Raw genomic sequence first — 24,056 nt, 5'->3', positions numbered from 1 at the left:
TGGACAGCAGCAACTCTTCCCCTATTAGCTCAGTTGATGATCATAGGATGTACTCACTAAAGATTTCAATGTATTAATAAGGTCTTAACACACAAATAACCTCTTTCATAGTCTGAACACCTTTTCGGTGGAATCAGAAAGGGGATAATGCAGACTAACTGTATGGCCTTGGAGGAGATATTTAGTCTTCCTAGATTTTAGTTTTATCATCTATAAAATGATGAAGTTGAATTAGATACTGAGGTTCCTTCTAGCTCAAGATCTATAATCCTATGAAAATCACTGGGTGAACAAAAAATGGGCCAGGCCTCTAAACAGCCAAGCCCTAGAGACAGATCTGCAGTTAGAGAATTCAAGGCATTCCAGGCTTGTGGAGGAAGAACCAAGCCCCTAAGAGGAAATTTGAGGGGGGAGGGAGGAAAAGGGGAGGGAAACAAAAGTAAGAGATTTCTTTCTCCCCACCTCTATCACTACTTCCAAGCTCCACTTGGGAGCAGAGCTACTTGACCAAGGAGGAGATTTCACATCTAATAGGAAGCATTGTGAGGACTCTACTAGGAAATTAAGAGCACCAAGGCCCTGAAGTTCTATAGTTGTGTGTCTCCCCTGGCAGCCACATATGTTTCATATATATACATGTAACCTCCCCCCCCCCCATCCCACTACCACTGTACTCCTGACCTGAGGTATTAGGAAATACCCAGGGACTTCCATGAGCCCTGCTGTAGTGCCTGCTCTTTGGGTACCCAATCTGAGTGCCATGTTGGGGAGTGGACCAGAGGAGGTACTATCTTCTGCTCTGGAGAGCAGAATATGTAAAAGAAACTAGGGTACCTGAGCTTTTCACTTTTTGATATTCCAGAGCAACAATTTACTGAAGTACCTCTTTAATTAAAACAAGATCAAACACAACAAAACTAACAGAGAGGTAGAATACCATAGAAAGAGTGCTGTATTTGGAGTGAGAAGATTCATGTTTGAATCTAACTCAGATCATTTCTTCCTTTCTCACTAAATTCAGTTCCTGGGTCACAATCTCCTTCTATACCCCAACTCTTCCCCTTTTATTAGGGTATGTGTTGATGTCCCCTCAAATATCCAACTCCTTAGTTCCTCCATCTATTTAACCTCCTCTAATCTACTCATTCTGCCTCACCTACACACAGTAATGGTTATATTCCTGACCTTGATATCATCTAAAAGTATCCCAATCATTCCCTCTTATTCCCTCGGTGTGGGGCTGGGCTCAGCTCCCAGAGTGCTGAGCTGGCCGATTTCTGCCGGCCTACCGGCTGTCCTCAGCAGGAGGTTAGCTTCTCTATGTCATTTTGTGGGTTCTGCAGCTCCAAAGTTTGTTTAGAGTCCCCTTTTACATGGATTGGGGAAGGTGGAAGCCGGAGCAGCAGGGAGGTCCTGCTTTTACTCTGCCATCTTGGCTCCACCCCGCTAGAATTTTTTCTAATCCCAGTAAAGTGGTTCAAAGAATCAAAGAGCTGGAGAATTAGAAGGGATCTCAGTGGCCAGTGGTACATAGTTCTTTATATAGTGTTGCCCCCATTGAAATGTGGGCTCCTTACAGGGGAGGGACTGTGGTTTGCCTTTCGCTGTACCTCTGGCACTTAGCTCAGTGTCTCATACGAAGTAAGCACTTGGGGCAGCTAGGTGGCACAATGAAACACTGGTCCTGAAGTCAGGAGGACCTGAGTTCAAATTTGACCTCAGACACTTGACACTTAACTAGCTGTGTGACCTTGGGCAAGTCACTTAATCCCAACTATCTTGCCTGCCCCCCCTCTAAAAAAAAAAACAAAGCAAGCATTTAAGGAATGTATATTGAATGATCCCTTATAATATAACTGAGGGATCTTCCAGCCTCTGTTCAAAGATCTAGTGGCACTCAGAAATTCTTCAGGGACCCCATTCCATTTTGGGATAACTAACTGCCATAAAGTTTTCCCTGACATCAAGTTTCAACTTGTTTCTTTGTAACTTCTATCTATTGCTCCTAGTTCCATCCTTAAAGAAAAGAAATTTAATTCCTCCTCTACAAAAAAAGCCTCTCAAATATTGGAGGACAACTACCATGTCTACCCCAAGTCTTCTCTTCTCCAGGCTAAACACGCCCAGTTCCTTCAAATGATCCATAGACCTGTCATGGCCTCAGGGCTTTTTATGATCCTGGGTACCCTCCTCTGAACAATCCGGTTTGTCAGTGCTTTTTATTGGTGGTTCCCAGAACTGAGCACAATAATACAGACATATCAACAAATGGCAGAGTAGGATTATCACATCTCTGTTTCTGGAGAGCATACCCCCTTTCTTGATGCAGGCCAAGATTGCATTTGCTTGCTACATGACACTGATGATTCATATTAAGCTTGCAGTCTACTAAGATCCCCCAATCCTTTACAAAATGGTGCTAACCATATGTTCTCCATCTTATACTTGTAAAGCTGTTTTGTCCTTAAGTGCAAAGCTTTCCAGTTACTCCTATTAAATTTCATCTTAAGGGGGCAGCTAGGTGGCACAGTGAACAGAGCACCGGCCTTTGAGTCACAAGGACCTGAGTTCGGCCTCAGACACTTTAAACACAAAAACTAGCCGTGTAACCCTGGGCAAGTCATTTAACCCCAACCGCCCTCCAAAAAAGCAAAAAAAAAAAAAAAAGAATCTTTGAATTTCATCTTAATAAATTAAGCAATGTTCTATGGGAAAACTATGGGCAGAAGGTCAGATATGACCTGCCCTTGCTTTTGTTTACCCTTGTTTTCTCACTTCTCTTGCTTGTCAAGATATTGTCGGATTCTGACTCAGTAGTCTAGGGGGCTAGCTATCCTTCCCAGTTTAGTGTCATATGCAAGTCTGACAGAAGTACAATCTATGTTTTTATCTAAATAACTGAAGAAAATGTTAACCAACACAGGGCCAAGCACAAATCCCTGGGGTGTTCCACAGGAGACCACCTGCCGTACTCTCAGTGAACCACCAAGAACTATGCTTTCTCTAAGTCTGGCCAGTGAATCCATCTGACTATATGATCATCTAGTCCACATCTCTCCATCAAACCACATTCACAGCATTCTCCTCCACTAGCTTAGTAATCCTGTCAGAAAAGGATATCAGATTAATCTGGCCTGCCCTGTTCTTGATAAAGTCAAGGAAGTTCTTTAGAGCTTCCTTTTATGGATATTTGGCAGTCATTTTTTTTAATGATCCATTCTAGAATTTCCCCATGAATTGAAATTAAGCTCACTGGTCTATAGTTTGCAGGCTCTATTCTCTTCCCTTTAAAAAACAATTAGGACAACATTTGCCCTTCAATTTCCATGATCTTTCAAATCTCATTGACAATGGTTCAGCAATTATATGTTCCAGTTCTTTTGGGACCTAAAGATGTATATAGTTCATCTGGGACAGGAATCTGAATTCATCAAGGTCAGCTAGGTGCACCTTTACTACCTCCTTATGTACCTGGTATCTATCTATCAGCTTACCATTAGAAATCTTTGTTATGCAGTTTCATCCTTAGTTCCTTTGTCCACAACCTTGACAATACCAGCCCTGAACTACACCCACCATTCCTACTCACACACTACAGAATGGAGTACCCAACTGTGCTAATTGGATCATTATTTAACTTAGAAGGTGCCCACACTTTAAGGTAATCCTTTTTCTCTTCCTCCTACCAGATTCTGTTTTACTCTTGTCTGAGGCATCTTGAAACTTCTTATCTTCACAAGCCTCTCTCACCATCACTCTCCAAACCCTCTCAACTAAGGGCCTTGACTCCTAATGTAGTTAGGTCATGTTGTGTGCTACCTCTTGCCCCTTCTCTTCACCTCACTGTCCTTTGATATCATTCCCCCCACTCTCTAAGTCATCCCTCTACATGTCTCTGATCTTATCCCCTCTCAATTCTCCAGTGGTTCACTGCCATACCCCACTAATCTTCACCTTCTCCCTATCTACTGTTTCCTCCCTGCTGCTTACATGTATTTACGGATGATTGGTGCATCCAGCACCAGTCTCTCTCCTGAGCTCCAGTTCAGTATCAGCAGCTGTCTTTTAGACTTTTCCATCTGGAAGTCCTATAGACACCTCAAATGCAACAACTCCAAAGCAAGACCCATCTTTTTCTGCAAACCCATCCCTTTCCCAAACTTCCCTATTTCTGTTAAGAGCCCCACTATCTTTTTTAGTCATTCAAATTTGCACCTTTTTTGTTATCCTCTGCTCTTCACACCACATATTCAATTAGTTTTCAAATCTTGCTATTTCTACATCATCTCTTCCATTTGCCCCCCCATGAGCCTCACTGCTCACACAGCTACCATCTATCTAGGTTTACACCCTCATCGCCTCTTTCCTGTACAACTGCAATGACTTCCTAATTAGACTCCTTGTCTCAAGTCTGCCAAGTCCGATACCAAAATGGAAAGACTTGGAGTGTGGGAGTGAGAAGTTAAAGACTCTAAGGATCAGCGTGGCTACATTCAGGAAAGCTCAGCACCATGAACTTTTTTTGCCACAACAACTCATGACATCATCTATTAAAGGGCAAAAGGTTGTAATATACATTAATGGATGAGGCACCGACCCTGATGAAATAGTTGCTCTTCTGAAGTAATAACATATGTAATTCAACTTTGTTAATACACAGGTATATCTGCTCAGTCAGACCATTCCTATTCAATTGAGTTTACTTATTCAGGGGATATTAATCCTTTTCCATCAGTCTCAGGATTCATAGAGAAGTTACTAAACTTCAATTCTAATAGTTGTTACGTGATGAAATAGCTCCCCACCCTTAATTCATATCAGTTTATGGAATGTATGACCAAGCACTTTGAAATGACTTAGATGAAATCATGTTCATAATTCAGCAGTAAAGGAATGATGGCTAAAAAGGATCAAGATTAATGTATTAAGATATTGCTCTGCTGGGTAAAGTGTTGTAGCACAGAGTATGAACTAATGAAGGAACAATAATCAAATTCAAATGAGCAAAGTGTATGGGATAACCACTTTGAATTTCGGAAGTAGGAATCAAAAGATGAGCTCATCCACTTCATAAATTTTCAAAATTGAGCTTGTGGTCATCAAAGGCACGGCAAAATCTATAATCCTGCCTACAATTATTTCCAATTTGCTTTGGATATCCAATAGAAATATTTTTGTGCTAATATAAGTATTAGTAGCTATGGAAGAAGAAACAGTAGTGGGAATCTTGTTCTATTTTATGTATTATCAATATGAATGCCAGATTAACTCCTAGGCCCATATAGACACTAAAAACTAAGAAGTTGATTTAGTTTTCCTTGTACAGGCTTGTACCAATGAATTGTGTAATTGGGGGGGGGGGGTGGATCCTGTCTCAACTTGCTCACCAAATATACACAGCTTAAGAGTTGTGGGAGGATAGAAACGTGGTCCTTGTATAGAACTCTAGGTATTAAGTCACTTTCTATAAGAATATATTGTGAATGCTCTACTTTTTCTACATCCAAACCACATTAAAAGGATTGCCTGAGGGGAGACTTCTAAGTAGTCCAACTTGATGAACAACCATAGCCCAAAATTTGTTCTTAAGAATAATTATAAATCTTTCATTACAAGAGGTTAGGCCAAATGCCTTGAACACTGCAGAAAACTACTGGAACCTACCTAGTAGGGCAACTGATCAGGCTAAGGCTGCTAAGTCCCTGAACATACCTAAACCAAAAGAAGCTAAGAAAAATCAGAATGACCCCAAATGGTTTGGTTATATACTTCTGCAGAAACCAGGATCCAGGTTCATCAGGGACATCATCAAAAGACACTTACTTCTGCTCCCTACAAACTAAGACTCAAACTAAGAAGAGTGCTAGAATTCAGCTAATCTCTTTGATGTCCTTCAGGAGGCAGTCTGGCCAGAACTTCTGCATATAGCATAGCATAGTTAAAGCAAGTACAACTTACTTTATTCAGCAATTAAGTCAGTGCTGGAATCAGTCTTCAAATCAATTACAGAAGGTTTACCCTCTCTGGATGGTACCAGATATTAATAGGAAGAGCCTAAAGTAAATCACTTCACTAAGCCTTACTTTCCTCATCTGTAAAATGAGAAAGTTGGACTCCATTACCACTAGCTTCCTTCCCATTTTAAATCAATCCTAGGATCAAAGGTAAAAACACAAGTCTTTCAGAACACTGTTGCTTCTTCTTGGAAACAAAACTCAATAGAGGAATGAACAGATGGATAAGGTCTAGCAGAAAAAGGCAGAGAAAGATTTTTGTCTTTGAACAATCCCTGTAAAAAAAAAGATATGACTGTTAGTGGCTCAATGACATGACATGGCACCTCAAAAAGCTAATACTATCCTAGGCTGCACTAGGACAGGTATAAGGTATAGACCAAGAGAGGTAATGGTTCTGCTAACTTTAGCTCTGTTCAGGTTCCAGTGAGCATACTGTGTTCAGTTATAGCTGTCATATTTTTAAATAGACATAAATAAGTGGGGATGTGTCCTGCACAGGGTGAATAAGATAGTAAAGAGACATGCCATAAGGAACTGTTGGAAGGAACTGGGATATTTAGACTGGACGGCAGAAGATAAAGAAGAGACAAGATAGCTGTCTTCAAGTACAAAAAAGGTCTATTACATGAAAAAGTGACTAGACATGTTTTACCTGATCACTGAAGGCAGAATTGAGAGCAAGAGGGTAAGTTATATAGATGCAGATTTAGGCTTAATATTTAAAAACAAAAAAACAACTTTCTAGTGAGCAGAACTATCCAAGCGTAAGAAGGGATTAAATGACTCAGGAGGGACTGGGTTCTCCTTCATTCAGAGGGCTCCAAAATAAGGCTTGGATGACCGCTTGTTGGGATGTGGTAGAAGGGATTCTGGAGCAGAGATGGGACAGGCTAGATAGCTCCTGAGGTCCCTGCTCACTCTTAGATCCTGTGATTTCCAATTTCCTTTATCTTCACCCCATTCCAGAGGCAGTGTTTCTATCCCTAGGACAGAGTGGATGGGTGTGGGCAACTGAGGTAAGTAGAGATAAATGGTAAGAAGTGGGAGCTGTGAAAGTTTATCTGTTCTAGAAAATCCTGTTTACCTCCTAGGAGGCTCAAGGTATAAATCTCAGAAAAGAGCTCTCCTACATGGAATAAAGCCTCTTTCCTCTGAGCAGAAAGCAAGGAGTAGGTACTCTTTCTTCCTCCAAAAAAGGCTATGAAAATGATTGGCAGAATTAGAGTTAAAAGACTGAGAAGAAAAATAGTGGATAAAGGGAATACATGCAATCAAGAAATGGTACTTCAAAAAGACAAATAAGTAATTTTAAGCCAAATGCCTAAAGTAATAGTAGTCAAATGTGTTACTATGAATCAAGATGAAGGAAGAAATGGAGGGAGGTAGGGGGAGAAGCCACATGTTAGTAAGTCAACTTAAGTGTTTTGTATTAGAAATAGGTTATAGTGTTTATTTGACTATAATCAGAACAAACTGACTTTTGGCACACTGAGGGACTTTAGAGATAACAAGAATTCTATTCTATAACTCTGTTCCTCTTCCATATCCAATGGGATAATAAAATCCATTTGAGGGCATAATAGAAAATGTATCACAGTAGGGGGATGGGTTAGCTATCTAAATTCTAATTCAACTCAATATTTACTAAATGCATATTATATGTAAGGGTTGTTTCATGAGTTGCCATGGGCAAGGAATTCATTACCAAGTGTGGCGTACTGGTCTACCTCCATACTTAGCCCACATTAGTACTTGAAAGGCAGACAAAGTCTACAACCAGAAAACCAGTAGTGAAGCCTTTTCAGCAGAGCAGAAGCTATCAGAAGTAGCACTATGCTGGGAATATGCCTTTAAGAACACAGAATAACCTGCACACTACAATGAGGTAACCCAGTGGCACAGAATTTGGAGGCAAGGATGGATTGCAGTCTATAGCTTTGGAAAAGTATCCACATCACAGAGATCACAGAGCTATCAAAATATATACAAAGACACTGTACTAGATAATGAGAATAAAAAAGATAAAAAATGATCCAGTCCCTACTGTCAAGAACCTCAAGGAACTTATAATCTAATAAATGGGTGATTATACAAATATACATGATACAAAAGATATTTTAGAACACCTGAGTACTCTAGATAAAGAACACTAAGAAAATATGAGGTAAGAAAGGGAACTTTCAGCTAGAGAGAATTAGGGAAGGCTTTATGGAGGAGACTGAACCTGAAATAGGTCGGGAATGAAGTCCAAGCACAGTCTATACGAATACCACTTGTGTGGTATGCTATAGTGGGGATTCTGTTGTGTATGGAATGGCCACTAGGATCTCCTCCAACTTTCAAATTCTGTGACTCTATGAAATGCATGAAGGTGTGAGAATATAAGATGAGGGTGGAGAATAGTTAATAGTATAGTTGGGCTTACACACATGAGAATAAAAAGGAAATAGTTTGAAAAATGGCTAGAAAAAGAGATTGGAAACATATGCCTTTAGTAGAAGCCTAAGGAGTCTGTACTTTATCCTACAGTCAGTAAGGATCCAGGGGAGTTTCTGTGGTTTATTATGGCAACTGTGGGAAAGATGGTCTAGAGCAGGAGTCAGGGAAACTACTACAGCCTGAGGGCTGAATCAGGCTGCTCTGTATACGCCTTGCAGGCTAAAAATGATTAACATTTTTAAAAAGACTTGCTGGGCCTCAGTTCACATTATCTTGGTCTAGAGGAGTGAGACACTGGAGGCAAAGAGACCAGTTAGGAGGATATAAAGTCCAGGAGAGAGATGAGGGCCTAGTGGGAGTAGGAATAGAAAGAAGGGGATGAGTACACGAGATATTGCAGAGGTAGTATAGATAGGATTTAAAAGCTAATCGGATATTGGGTTGCAGGACTGGGAAGATAACTGACATTTCAAACCTGGGTGACTGGGAAGATAGTGATCCCACTAAAAGATATAGAGAAATTGGCAGGTGGAATAGGTTTAATGAGGAAAGAGGATGAGCTAAAATGCAGATTCATTGAGTATGAAGTGCCAATAGGATATCCAAGTGGAGGTGTCCAGAATACAGTTAGAAGTATACCAAAGGCAATAAAACTGTGTTTAATCCTTTCATCCAGCCATACTGCTACTGGAGCTGTATACCAAAGAGATCATAAAAAAGGGAAAAGAACCTATAGATACAAAAAATGTTCACAGTAGCTTTTTGTGCTGGCAGAGAATTGGAAATTGAGAGAATGCCCATCAACTGGGGAATGGCTGAACAATTTGTGGTATATGAATGTAATGTAATACTATTGTGCTATCAGAAATGACAAGCAGGTAGATATCAGAAAAACCTGGGAAGACTTACATGAATGGATGCTGAGCGAAGTGAACAGAACCAGAAGAACATTGTATACAGTAATGGTAACATTGTGATGATCAACTATGGAGTGGAAAGAGTACTGCTGACTCTGGAGCCATAGAGCCTGGATTTAAATTCTGTCTTTGAAGTTTATGATCTGTGTGAGCTAGGGTGAGTCTTTTAACCTTTTGAGTTCTCAGTTTCATCTGAAAAATGTGGGGATTGGACTGCCTGAGGTCCATTTTTGGTTATAGATCCTATGAATCCTTTTGGGCCTCAGTTTCATTATTATAAATGATGTTCTGAGGTTCATCCCAACTAGATGGCACCATAGTGCATAGTGCTGGGCCTGGACAGCTATGAGATCCTGGGAAAGTCATTTAACTGCTGTCCACCTCAGTTTCCTCATCTGTAAAATGGGGATCATAATAGCAAATGCCTTCCAGAGTTGTTCTGAGGATCAAATTAAATATTGGAAAGTGCTTATCACCGTGCCTAGCACATAAAAGGTGCTGGATAAATGCTTGTTTCTTTCCTTCCCTCCAGCTCTACATCTTACTACTTCATAGATCCCATCACCTGTGATGGAGAGAACAGGGAGGGATGGATGGACTAGAGCTCATATTATATATATAATGCAGCTTATATACATACAATAATATATCCAGCTTAATATAAAAATAAGAAACTAGTAGGAAAAGCAGGAGGACAGGAGACTAAGATAAGAAAGAAATTTCACAGTTGTAGATTTTGGAGATGAAGGAGTGTCAAATGATGGTAATGTCTAAGGTATATAAGAAAATAATGACTAAGATATCTAAGGTACTATCTAAAGTAAGGTATGATCATTCCCATGGATGGCCAAAAGAAGGTGGAGATAGACATCATCGGAGTAGAAGAAATTTAAGAAGTGGCCAAAGTACCAGGAGGGTCTTCAATTCTTAACCATTAACTTCTATTTCATCAAATAAGGGTCCAGAAGAAGAGACTGTGCAGTTTCACAGCACTGACATTCCAGGAGATACACAAACAAAATCCCTGACTTTTCTACCAAGGGCAGCACAAGTAAAAAGCAATGTAATTCAAGGCAGGAGATCTAAACTCAAATCCTGCCTCTGCCGTTTGTAGTGCCATGGACAAGTAATTTAACCTGAGTTTCAGTTTCCTCATTTGAAAAATAGGGATTTAAAAATACCCATAGTACTTATCTCAGATGGATGTTTGTGGATCAAAGGAGATAATGTATATCAAATGCTATGTAAATCTTAAATCCCACTATAGTAATCCCTACTCTCCTTCCCCTATTTTCAATATTAAATTTTAGCTTTATTGTTAAGACTTAAATAGTCTTGGCCTGCATAGCCATTTACCCTACACCAATTTTCCTATTTCTGTTAATATTATCATTTCTAAAATATTGGACTCATCTCTCTCCTTAATTTGTTTTATCCAGTCAGTCACCAAAATCCTTTTGCTTTTTTCTCTCCATTCTTTTCATCTCAAGTCTAAATGATTGCAAAAACCTTCCCATTGGTCTTCCTGACTCCAGTCTCTCCTCCCACCAATCCATCAAGCACACAGCTGTCAGTATTTCTTTTCTTCCTTAAATATCACTTCATTACAACACTGCCTTGCTTTAAAACTTACAATGGATCCCTGTTTCTTAGTTCATCCAGTCTAGATTCCTCTAACTAGCTTATAAAATCTACCTAATCAACTTGATGTCTTACTACCCCCCTAAATACATACCCTCCCTTTTGTGTAGGCAAGCAGGCCCAGCTACTTCACTGTTCCATGAATGTGCCATGCTCAGTAATATCTCAGTGACTTTGCTCCTTTCTCTCTCCTTTCTGACTACTGAAATTCTACCTATCCTTTAAAACTCTGCTCAAGTTTCCACTGTCTCCAAAATCACATCATAGATTCTGAGAGATCATTTTGCTCATTATCTCCCATTTTAGAGATGAGGTAAACTAAGGCTCAGGGAGATTAAGTAGATTGCCCAAAGTCCCCTGATTTAGAAGAAAGTTCTTACCATCATATTTTTTTTTTAAAGCAATCGGGGTTAAGTAACTTGCTCAAGGTTACACGGCCAGTTATTTCTGGGTGTGGTGCTGAGTATCTGAGCCCAGATTCGATCCACAGGTCATCCTGACACTGGAGCCTGGTGCTTTTACTCGCTGTGCTACCTGGCCGCCCCTTACCATCATATTCTGCTGCCCTGATTACCAAGCTTGGTTAATCTCTCTCTTTTTCTCTTTTCTGATTACTGATTTTGTATTACACACCACACAATTTCTTCCTCAAACTTTTCTGGTAAACTAATTTATTCTGATGCCTACACTGAGTACAGACATGATGTGGGGTCTTGGGAGGGCATATGAAGTGTGAGCTGTGGTGGGACCTACAACAAACTGGAAAAGCTTCTGGCAGGATCCCGGGGCACTAGAATGTCTGCTGATCACATACCAGGTTAGTACGTTCTGAAAGACTCATCGTCAACAGGCTGGCCATAGGGTGATGGATTTTTTAGCCCTCCTGATGATTTCCTACTAAGCCATGTAGGGGTTTCCATTTGTGTTATGTAGAAGTAGTACCCACAAAGAGGTTCACTGTTGTCTCATGTCACTTCATTGAATTTTCAATTTTTTAAGAGTAGAGATCAGCATAACATATAGCAGGTACTTAATAGCTACTTACTGATTACTTGGATTAAATCCAAAAGGGGTGGCTAGGTGGCACAGTGAACAGTGTGCCAGCCCTGGAGTCAGGAGGACCTGAGTTCAAATCAGGCCTCAGACACTTAACACTTACTAGCTGTGTGACCTTGGGCAAGTCACAACCCCAATTGCCCTCCAAAAAGCAAAAAATAAAAAAATAAATCCAAAAAAAGGAAAAAAAAAATGTTAGCATTCAAATAACAAAGACTGCCCACAAAAACAATTAATACTTTCTATGGAAAAGGACTTTGGTGTTTTGGGTTGTTGTTTTTTTTAAATCAAAAACATCCTATGAAAGCAAAGTAAATATACTGTTTCAAGCTACTGGCTTAAGATTTTAATATATATTTCCTATTTCCCTGTCTTCCCGAGTGCCAACAATATCTCTACTATAATAGATAAACACTAAAATTTTTTAAAATGGCATCAATATCTAAAACATTCATCACAGTTTCAGGTCAGAGTCAAGACCAAGAAAAACAAATAACCAACTTATGTCTTTCAATTTCTGCGCTAAGAAATATCAATTTATCTGTTTTTATCTGTAAGTCAGGCTTTTAGGACAATTTAGTGAAAACAAACCCTAGTCTTTAATATCCTTTTGATTCTATTTTTAGACACAGGGAAATCTTACTGGCAAACCAATTTACTCATGAGGTATGATACTTACATTTGTAATCCTATTAGAATCCAGACAGCCTCAAGAATGGCAAATGAAATGGTATTTATAAGGGGCTGTCCAGATGGCAAATCACATGGTGTATAATGGACTATTCCAGAGTCCCAGTCTACATACTGTTGAGTATGCAGGACGATTAATACAGTAAGTACATCAGGCTTCACATGTTTGCACTGGTCAACAATTTGTATAAAACTGCCTCCAGTACTCTTTTGTAAAATACAAAGATTTTAGGATTGCCACAGTTCAATGAAAAAAAAATAGTTTGTGGCAAAGAATTTTTAAAATTTCATCTCTGTACCACTTCATTCCTTCAGTTCACTAGTTAAGCCTTCAATATCAAAAACTCTTTGGGGAAAATTCATTTTGGGGGGACGAGGGAGTACAAAAGACCTAGTATTGCCAGGAAAAGAACAAAAATATAAATAATGTTCTAGACAGTGTTCTATGAATTCCAAAGTAAAAATGGCTGTTTGTCTACAGGTAATCACTACCATGGTTAAAAAACTTCTTTAATGACCTTATCTAAGCACTGATGGAAAACTGTCACCAAATTTTTATAATATAATGGTCTATGTGGAAGAAATTGGTTAGCAACTAGGTGGTACAGTACATAGAGCATAGGGCCTGGAGGCAGAAGAACCTGAATTCAAATCTGGCCTTAGACATCCACTAGTTTGGGGTCCCCAAGCAAGTCACTTAGCCTGCTTGCCTCAGTTTCTCCATGTGCAAAATGAAGATAATAATAGCACCTTTCTCTCGGGGTTGCTGTAAGGATCAAATGAGATAATAATTGTAAAGCACTTAGCACAATGCCTAACAGAGTAGGTGCTCTAAGTGTAAGCTATTATTTTTTTTTTTGCTTTTTTTTTTGGAGGGCAATTGGGGTTAAGTAACTTGCCCAACGTCACATGGCTAGTTTTTTTGTGTTAAGTGTCTGGGACTGGATCTGAACTCAGGTCCTCCTGACTCTGAGGCCGGCACTCTACTCACTGCGCCACCTAGCCGCCCCTGTAAGCTATTATTATTAAAGCCAAATTAAAAGTTACAAAATCCATATTAACAAACTCAGGAAAAGGCTGAATTGGTTCAAAGGCAAGTACTTTCTCCTCTTATTCCTTCATATTCTCTACCTAGAAGAAAGCTTACTACATTAATATGAAAAGTTATTAAGGAAGTTCAGAATGGAACTCTTCAGACATCTCAGAAAAGTCAAACAGTGAGTTAGAGAGAGATAAAGAATGAGCCTCACTACAAAGCTTGAATTATGGTCCATCTACATCTAGTTCTAGATATAAACATCAGACATTCCTGATATAGTCTTATAAACAAAAGATGTCTAACAAGGCTGGAAATAGTATAGGTAAGGGTCAGGGTGTGAAGGGCTTTAAAAGGCAAAGAAGTTTTTACTGGGCAAGGGGACAGTGACATGATCAGACCTATGTTATAGAAATATCACTTTGGCAGCTATGTGGCACAGGGTTGGCATGGATGGGGAGAGACTTGAGGCAAGGAGACCAATTAGGAGGTCATTGCAACTGTCCAGGAAAGAGGTAATTAGGGCCTAAACCTAAAGGTAGCTATGTGAAGTGATAAAGGTGACAGATCAAAGAGATGATGCTGAGACAGAAATACCAAGATTTGAAAACTGATTTGACTGTGGAGAGTGAGGAACAGAGGACAACAAAAAGGTGTGAATGTGGATAACTATAAAAATGGTGTGATTCTTAACAGAAATAGAGAAGTCTGGAAGAAAGGCCGGTTTTTAGGGAAGGATGAGTCCTGGTTTACAGATGTTGCATTTAAGATGTCTATATTCAGATGGAAAGGTAAAAAAGCAGCTAATGCATGACTGGAGTTCAGAAGAGAGACTGGGGCTGGATACAAATATCATCTGTAAACCTATGGAAGCTGATGAGGTTACCAAGTGAGAGTATAAAGAGGGAAGAAAAGACTGCCAAGGACAGAACCTTGAGGTGCACACAGTGGGCACGACATAGATAAAGTTCTAGCAAAGCAGAACCAAGACACATCAATTAAAAAACAACAACACAAAAAAAGACCTTGAGAGGAGAGAGTATCCTGGAGGAGGGATAGTCAACAGAGTCAGATGTTACAGAGAACTCAAGAAGAATGAAGTTTTAGAAAAGTCTATTAAACTTGTTAATTAGGAGAGCATTGGTAACTTTGGAGAGCTCAGTTCCAGTAGAATGAGGTTGGAAGTCAGACTGCAGAGAGCTCATAAGAGAATTAGTAAAGAGGATATGGAGGCAACAAGCATAAACAGCTTTTTATTTTTTTTAAGCAATTGGGGTTAAGTAACTTGCTCAAGGTTACACGGCCAGTTATTTCTGGGTGTGGTGCTAAGTATCAGAGCCCAGATTTGATCCCAGGTCATCCTGACTCTGGGGCGGGTGCTCTTACTCACTGCGCCACCTGGCCGCCCCTCGTAAACAGCTTTTTAAAGGAGTTTAGCAGAGAAAGGGAGATATAGCATGATAGTGGGGATGGTAAGCCATAGTTAGAGTTTTTTAAGCATGTCTATAAGTAACTGGGAAGGAACCAGTGGAAAAGGAGAGGTCAAAGATGAAAGGACAGTTGACAATAATAGTACTCGAAATCTGCTAGAGGACTTGGGAGAGGATGGGATCAAAAACAACAGTGAGGTTGACCCTGGTGGGAATGGCCACCTCTTCATCCAACAGAGTAAAAGAGAAGAGAATGTAAGGTTGATTCAAGGAGATGTAAGATGAATAAAAGGGAGCTCAGAGAGAATGGCTTAATTTTCTCAGTACAGTATATATTTCTCAGTGAGGCCTTCTGCTAAGGTGGTGGGAAGAGTGGAAAGTCTGAGGAAAAAAGAGGTCTGTAACAGTCTCTTCCAGTGGGATAATGAATCAATAAGAAAGGATAAAAGGACTAACAATGCAGTGAAGGCCCAGTTAAAGGTTAGATAACATAAATCTGTGGTGAACCTAGTCAGCTCAATTGAGTGACTTCCTCCATAATAGAGCATGTGAGTAAAATAGGAGATGGACAGCAGGAGTTATACAGGATTAAAGTTTAACAATGTAATTGTGGCAAATACAAGGTTAAAAAGGGATTTGAGCAGAGGGCAGTGTAGAATTGAACTAGTTAACTAAAGGATTGCAATTGGAAAGAGAGAAAATTAAGTCAGTACCCAGGTAATGGGAATGAGAAAGTACTAAAGGGTAGAGAAACTGGAGGTCACAATGAAGAAAAAGGAGAGGGAAGCCACAGGAAGGATGGAATGCCAGGTTTTGATCAGACTGAGAAATAACAGTTTTTTAATCTCAGAAATGAAACACTTATGAGTAATATAAAAGTTGAAGGTCTAGCCATCCCTGTATGTGGCTGAGATAAAATCCAAGAGTTCATGATATTTGAGGAGATTGAGGAAACGGAAGGTTAGGGTTAGTTTATAATTTAAAATACATCATTAACCAGGGTTGGATCTTTTAACTATATCTTTTTTTTTTTTAAGCAATCGGGGTTAAGTAACTTGCTCAAGGTTACTCGGCCAGGTGTTTCTGGGTGGGTGCTAAGTGTCTGAGCCTGGGATTCGATCCCCAGGTCATCCAGATACTGGAGCTGGTGCTCTTACTAGTTGTGCTACCTGGCCGCCCCTTAACTATATCTTAAAATAAAAATTTAGTTAAGCTAAATAAATCAGAACTCCTGCTGTTAGCACTTAAACAGCAGCTTGAAGAGAATGCTATGTATCTGCTTGAGTCTTTTAACCCCAAGACAGCAACAGTATCTACTTCAGGGAAATGTCAGCAGAATTGTAGTATGGCAGGGACAGAGGAGTATAGTGCAAATAGTCCTAGACTTGGAGATAAGAGATGAGAATTCAAACCAAACTGATACAAGCTGTACAACCATGAGGAAGTCATTTTACTGCTCTTCCTCACCTGTAAACAGGTAAAATCTCATATACTACCTATACCCTAGGTCTGTTGTAAGCAAAATGTTTGACAAACTATTAAGCATTCTATCACATGAAATTATTTTAATGCTAAAGAGTTTATAAAAATATAAAAACATTAAGTTAACTAAGAACTGGACACTGCATAGATGGTACATTTTTGGTCTTTTAAACAGCATCTCTGAGTTAAGGCATTAACTGTTAACTTAGTAAAACTAGTGAGCAGGTTAGTCTAGAAATGTGAAGAATCAGCAAAACTGGCTTGCCACAAGCAGCAGCCTCCCTGAAATAGATTCTCATTTACTCCTCATTTCTTCTCCTTTTGAGTTTCTCTTCTCTTTGAAGCAGTCCTTGATTAGTTTCTTTTTAAATCTCCTCTTAATTGGGAAATAAAATTAGAAAGCTTATTTGATATCAGTAATGAGGTTTCTCTGTTTCTGCTTTGATCTGGTTTTGAAAACTGGATGCTGGAGGGGAAAAGGAAAAACAGACTGAAAAAGATTCCTTCTTTTCATGAGCCTGAAGCAAACATAAGCCATCAGATGGGTATAGAAAGTATTACACATGGGGCAGCTGAAGAATAAAAACAAAAATGCCTAACTAAAAGCAAATTTATATAATATACTTCTAAAAAGACCTTTCTTTTCTCCTGTGCCTCTCCATGGAAGATAAACCCTTCTGACTGAGGGAAAGGAGAAAATGTTAAAATGATGTTAGAATGTAAGCTTCTCAAGGGCTGAGATGTCTCCATTTTGTAATTCTATCTCATCTCCAAGCATAATGCTCAACATATACTAGGTATGTTGACAGAATATTGAGTTTATAGTGGCAAAGAATTGGAAACTAAGAGAATGTCCATCAATTTCATTTCGGCTGAACATGGTATTTGCATGTGATAAAATATTATTGTGCCCAGAAAATGATGAAGGGGATGGTTTCAGAAAAACCTGAGAAGACCTGTATAAACTTATGCAAAGTGAGCACAATCAGGGGTAGAATTTATACCATTAACTGCCATATTGTAAAGATAATCAACTTTGAAAGACTTGGTAACTCTGGTCAATACAATGACCAAACACAATTCCAAAGAACTGATGATGAAACATGCGATGTACCTCCAGAAAGAGAGAGCTAATAGATTCAGATCGCAAATTAAAACTTATTTTCTTCTCCCCCACCCCCACCGTTAATGTGTGAACTTATTTTGCATAATTATAGATATTTGTAATGGATTTTATTTGTCTTGCTGTCTCATTGGGCAGAGAGCAAGATAATTCAGAACTGAAAATAAAATAAAATTGAATTTAAAAAAATTTTCAAATGAACATGCCATTGTACAGAAATATATTATGAGAACATGTTCCCATCTTAGGTCAGAGAAAATGCCAAAGAATATGTGCACCCTGATCAATGGGCTTTTAACCCAAAGGCTTATTCAACATCTCAATGGGATTGGTGACCGGGGAAATCAGAAATCATTCTGTTTTGATATTGCACAGCACAGAGAAACTCTCCCGAGAGCCTAGAATATATATCCAGTATACCAACCACTATGGAATTCAGGAAATAAATTGGATCCATTCCTCTCATTCCCAGAAACATCAATTATTATTTTTTTTCCCTCTATTATGGCATGAAATGTTTTGTACCACTACTTTAGAAGCTCTACATTAAAAAAACAGCCAACAACAAAAAAATACTACCACTATAATGCATACAGATGAGCAAAGGCTTCTGGATAGACTTATTTAAAATAACAGAATTTTTGTAAGGAATCTTGGAAATTATCTAGTCCAAGACTTTCATTTATCCAGGAAAAGTCATCTTAAGACAAGAAAGAATATGAGTTTTATTTATTCAAATACCTAATACCCTTCTTAAGAAGAAATAAAATACTAGAAAATAAGAAGAAAAAAACTTGCACTTGGGTTCATTTTTCTACAGCATTCACCCAGAATGCTTATGTTCTATTGATCTATATAAAGAATACAAAATTAGTGAGAGATCAAGACTTAAGTCATTATCTCACAGTCTACTGGGAAAATCACATGGGAGTGTTTATAAAAGTACTTTATCATGTAATGAATAACTGCATGGACATAAAGAGTTTGCCTAAATGAATTTCAAAGTCTGTTACCATTCACTCAGTGAACGATTTACAACTCATATGCTATGATCAACACTAATACAAAGGCCTAAGAGAATTTCAGGAATACTTTTCCTACTATTAATTTTCACTGGGTACTCTATAGAAGGTTTCTACTCCAAATCTGAAGATTATGAAATTATTTTGGCACTTCACAATTGCACAAAACTTGTAACGTTAGTCTTTGGAGAAAGAAAAAAAGGTGGTAGAAGTGAAATTTGATGTTTTTCTTACTCTGTGCAAAAGGAACTGAAAAGAGTCTTACACCTGTGGGACAAGGGCAAAACTGAGCAAGCACATTTTTAAAGTCTAAGGACCACAACTAGTGCTTCCCCTCTATGATGCAGCATTCATTTTTCATTTATTTACATTTCTACATCTAGAGTGATATTAGAAACTTATTTGCCAACAGAACAAAACCAAGTACTGAACTTCCCTTTTCAAAAAAGCTGCCACTTTGTTATAATGTAAATAACAACAAGGTTTTGATAAAAGATTTCACAAAAGGATTTTAGAGATAGAAAAAGAGACTACAGAAAACAAAACTAGCTCTAGTCCTATAGACAGATGACTGAGAGGAGGATGTACTCACAGCCACTGTTCAGCAAGGAAAGTTAAAACAAACTATCCAAAGAGAAAAGAAAAAGACTAGTTTTCTCACTCTAGAAATGACTTTCACTTTCAGCAATTCTCATATTTGACCTTAACCTTTCCCTGGGACAACTGCAGCTTCCTTCCTGTTCTTCCTTTTAAGCATTTCCATTCATTTACCAAAATGCAAGCTTTTATAACAATGTATCTACTAGGAAATATTCACTGCACCATGACTTTGAATTATAAAACCAAAACTCTAGTAAGATGCCCTTTTCTCACTTTCTGGAGGATTCTTATTGCTGGGCCAAAACCAATACAAGAAATTTTCAGCTCATACCGAGTTTAGCAGTCTTATCATGATATCACCCACCACCATGCCTTTTGGTAAAGAACTTAAACTTTGAAATAGTTTGAAAATGAAAAATGAATGGCGGGGTATAGCTTGTAAGCAATGGGTTGGATGCTCTGAGGCAAAATGCTGACCCATTAAAAAAAAAATCTTTTACACTCCAATGCCCAAATCAACTTCCTTCTTTTTGAGGACAGTACTGTATAAAATTGTCGTCTTAAGGCTAGAGAAGGAAGTTTAATAATCACTACTCTCCAAAAAATACTGAACAAAGGATGCAGTATTAGACCCAGAGTCATCGGATATAAAAAGAACTCTATTCCATCTCCTTGAATTTTGTGGGAGAGGGTACTTGAACTGTTTTGTTTTTGCCTGGACCAGTAATTTTATCAATTCAATTCATCAAGTATTTATGCCTAGGTTGTGTACCACGCACAGTGAAAACAAATACAAAAACCATACAGTCTCGACCCTCCAGAATCTTATTTTATCTGGGAACTCCCAGTATTGAAATTCCCGATGCAGATGCAAATCAAGCAAGTCATCCATAACATATAAATCTTACAAGAGTTGCCTAGAGAACTAAATGTCTATCTTATTCTCACTAGGCTAGATTTTAGAATTCTGACTAGCTTCCAGGTTAACACCAACCTGGGAGGCCAGCCCTCTATCTACTATGTCTGGTTGCTTCTGACTTTGACAGATAACGGTACAAATATGCTAGTATACCTAATTATATGATGCTCATGAATCTTATGGACTCTTTGGGACAAGGGGCATCATCTTCTAACTACCACCTAGGGTTTATAAGGCCCTTCGGGAGCTAGGGATCCTTTGGCGGTGAAGAGCAGCAACATACGGATACAAAATGTTATTTTATAACGTAATTATGGTTTGTAAAGCCTGTTGGGCTTCTTCGCTGGTAAAGGCACTACACTAAAGAAAACTATTTATTGCTACTTTATTGGGAATAGGTTATTCTCTACACCGGGCATCTCTCTCTGTAGCTTTCCGTTCTTTGGAGGACACTGTGATTGGGGTCCAAAATGTTGTGCCATAAAAATTATACACAAAAAGCACACCTCCCTCACTTGGGCCTGTAGCACACTGAGGTACTACTACTATAACAGAGAACTTTTATATAATAGGAGTATTGAATGTCTCAGGCCCTGATTGCACAGTCCCCACCCCTGGTAATTGACAAAGAAAGTAGCCAATCACCAGTCAGGATCCCATTGCCTTAGCAAATGAGAATACGAAGGTGGGGTTAGGCTAGGCTCCGGGCTGTTCCCCACAACCCCCCTTCCCCCTCTCCCCAAGACCCAGGTTGTGAGGAGACGGATTAGGAAGTGGACTCGGAGGAACTCGTTACCCCCGGTTGTAGCTGTTCTCCTCCTCGTTCTCGCAGTCGCTGCAGTGCTCATGGCCGTTTCCGTTCCCGTTCCCTTCCATCAGCTGCGGCGCCGTAGGCGGCGGTAGCGGCTGCTTCACTGCTGTCTCACTTTCATCCGCCATCTTGAGTTGGGAGAGCCGGGCTCCGCGCCCCGCTACATAAGGGACTGCTATTGGACGAGGTGGAACCGGCGATGTTTTCTGGGCTTTGTAGTCTTTACGGAAAGGAACGAACGGGTTAAAGGGGAGGGCTCATTGGCTGAGAACCGATCAGAACGAACTACATTACCCAGAAATCACGAGGTCAGGGGGCGGATCGTAGCTAACAGTAAAGTCTTCTTGGAGGAGCGACAGTCCCCAGAGGTCTTTGGGATTCGGATGCCTTTCTAGGAAAGAGGGGCCTCAAAGGTGGGGTAGGGTAGACACCTCCTTAAAATGCCCGGTGGGAACTGGGAGTTGTAGTTCATTGCCTACCTAGGGTACCTCACATGGGTTTTTCCAAGACCTAAGGTTTTACCTTCTTAACATACCCTTGGCCAACCCTGGGCCCTAAGCGAGCAGTTTGTTACCGTCAATAACCGTTACCGTTCTGGGGTAAGTGAGGGACAGAGGCCCGAGGGTGCGGGCAGAAGGGGAATTCTCCAGGGCTGGAGTATTTCTTAGGGGGAGTATTTGGAGGAGGAGGACTAACTGTGGGGGATGGAGGGGAATGGGAGAGGTTCTCTTTAGCCTATAGCTAAAAGCTCAGATGGACCTCCATCCAAAAGGTGAGAACTAATCAAACCCCCTCCCCCTCCCCCACCTGGACCCTGGTCGTAATAGAGCAGATTAAATCCCGACGTCTACTAAACCCAGCAATGAATGGGAGCAGCTGCGGTTTTATGGAGGTTGAGCTGGTTTCCCCTTTAGTAACTGGGTAGGCTGTTGCATTGGTTATGATCGGTTTGACCTCTTCATCTTGAGGCTTGGGAGTTGGATTCAGAAATTTAGCTCAGGCAATAAGTCAGTATTTTTTTTTTACGAGCCCACTGTGTGCCAGGCACTGTGTTTAGCGCTGGGATACAAAGAAAGGTAAAAGACAGATCCTGCCCTCAAGAAGCTGACCCGCTAATGGACAAGCTGCTAAGAACTATGTACAAACAAGCTGTATAAAGAACGAATAGGAAATAATCCACGGAGTTAAGGCACACTGCTTCATGAGGACTCCTTTCTGACCTAGCCTGACCATTGTTGGGTTGAATGTGGAGTAGCCAGCATTTTATCTGAATCGTGTATCCTTTAGTTTTTATTGCGTTAGAAATAATTTTTCATTTTGTTTACTTAAGCATAATTATGTGGAGCAGTGGATAGATCAATGAACCTGAAGTCAGGATTACTGTGTTCAAATCCAGCCTCAAACTTCCTAGCTGTGTGACCCTGGACAAGTCATGTAACTGCAGTCTACCTCAGTTTCCTCAACTGTAAAATGGGGATAATAATAGCACCTATTTCCCAGAGTTGTGAAGAAGTTGTTGATGGAGAGACTGGGGAGAAGGCTGGGTGGAGACCTGGAATCAAAGGAAGAGACACTACATTTTTAGATGAGTACAATGACTGAGGAGCCTACCCCATTGGCACTGAGTGACTGCCTAGCTCAGGGCAGGGCAAGCAACCTTTGGCTTTGAGGCCACTTGTGGCACTCTAGGTCCACAAGTGATGCCATTTAACTGAATCCAAACTTCACAGAATAAATCCCCTTAATAAAAGGATTTGTTCTGTAAAACTTAACGAAGAGATCAAAGTCAATAAAGTATGACCCTGGCCTCTGTCTCACTTCTGAAATGGGGATAAATAAATAGTGCCTTCTTCCCAGGGTTGTTGTGAGGATCAGATCAGATAATTGTAGGCTGTTTTCCTTAGTGCCCTGCTTCTAGTGAGTGCTATATAAATATTTACTATTGTTGAATGCTGATAAACTAAGAGCTGACCTTGCCAGATCTGAACCTTCAAATTGTCTGAGGGGGACCAGTTAAAAGAGGACCATGCAGACTAGTTTAAAAAAAAGAAAAGAGGAAGGACTGTTTCCACTCACAAGCCTCCCTAGACTTTTCAGTTATTAAACAAGTTTAAGTCTAGGAAGTCTAAATGGACTTTTAGTTTTTGTACAAAACAACTTAAGTATCCCTTTCTTGAGGCTGTGGCTTACTTGGGACTCCCTCTCTATTGAAATATATTTAATCCTGCCTCTCTTGGGCACTCCAATATTTTCCTGGTGTCCAGAATTACAGTTACTTTGCCTCTATTAAAAGATCCTATTTTTTGCTACATTGATAGTCTTCTCTATTTCAGGTAGATATATGTGACACTATAATCATCATTATTAAATATTTATTAGATACCTACCATGTACCAGCCACTGTGCTGGGGGTGGAGGGAAGGAGGTATGAAAAAGAAAGACGGTCCCTGCCTTCCCTCAAAGAGCTTACAGTTTAATTGTGGAAGACAAGACACAAAGGGGAGCTGAAGAGAATGGGAGGCAGTTCATGGCTCTACTCTACAAAAGGATGGGACGGAGGCTGGTGAAAGCTAATAGGATTTTACAGAATAATGTTTTCCCAACAATGGTCTACCAGGGACATGGTGGAAAAGCTAGAGCAGTCCCAAAGTAGTGTGGCCAAGTGGGAAATGAGGGAATGTTCTGAGGTGAATGAACTTGGCACCTTCTGGAAAGAGAAAGGATATTGAATCTTTGTTGTATGGAATTTTGAAATGCCTTGGCCACATGTATACCTGCACATTTTCTTCATAAGTATGGCCTCACTCTTATTCCTGGAGGGATTGAGTGTGTTCATGAGAAACTATGCCCCTGATAATTGGGAGAAATGCTTT

At 39.8% G+C, this 24,056-nt stretch overlaps 2 protein-coding genes across 5 annotated transcripts in view; one reads left to right on the top strand and one right to left on the bottom strand.

Annotated features, from left to right (window-relative positions):
• Window positions 1–21,378, bottom strand: part of NMT1 (N-myristoyltransferase 1) — a 55,565-nt gene extending 34,187 nt beyond the window's left edge. Inside the window, exon 1 of the mRNA XM_069076158.1 lies at window positions 21,169–21,378. Within this exon, the coding sequence (XP_068932259.1) occupies window positions 21,169–21,311 (143 nt within the window). The 5' untranslated portion in view covers window positions 21,312–21,378. The remainder of the gene's footprint in view (window positions 1–21,168) is intronic.
• A 224-nt stretch (window positions 21,379–21,602) lies between these two features.
• Window positions 21,603–24,056, top strand: part of DCAKD (dephospho-CoA kinase domain containing) — a 30,449-nt gene continuing 27,995 nt past the window's right edge. For all 4 annotated transcript variants that reach the window (XM_069076167.1, XM_069076163.1, XM_069076165.1 and 1 more), the window contains exon 1: window positions 21,603–21,782. The gene's annotated coding sequence lies outside the window, so the exon portion shown is untranslated. The remainder of the gene's footprint in view (window positions 21,783–24,056) is intronic.

The sequence above is a fragment of the Petaurus breviceps genome, unplaced genomic scaffold, assembly GCF_028583685.1.
Source record: "Petaurus breviceps papuanus isolate PSGF00001 unplaced genomic scaffold, PetGlider_PUasm1.0 90925, whole genome shotgun sequence".
Taxonomy (NCBI): domain Eukaryota; kingdom Metazoa; phylum Chordata; class Mammalia; order Diprotodontia; family Petauridae; genus Petaurus; species Petaurus breviceps.
Note: the sequence above shows the minus strand (reverse complement) of the source record. Positions and strands in the feature narration are given on the sequence as shown.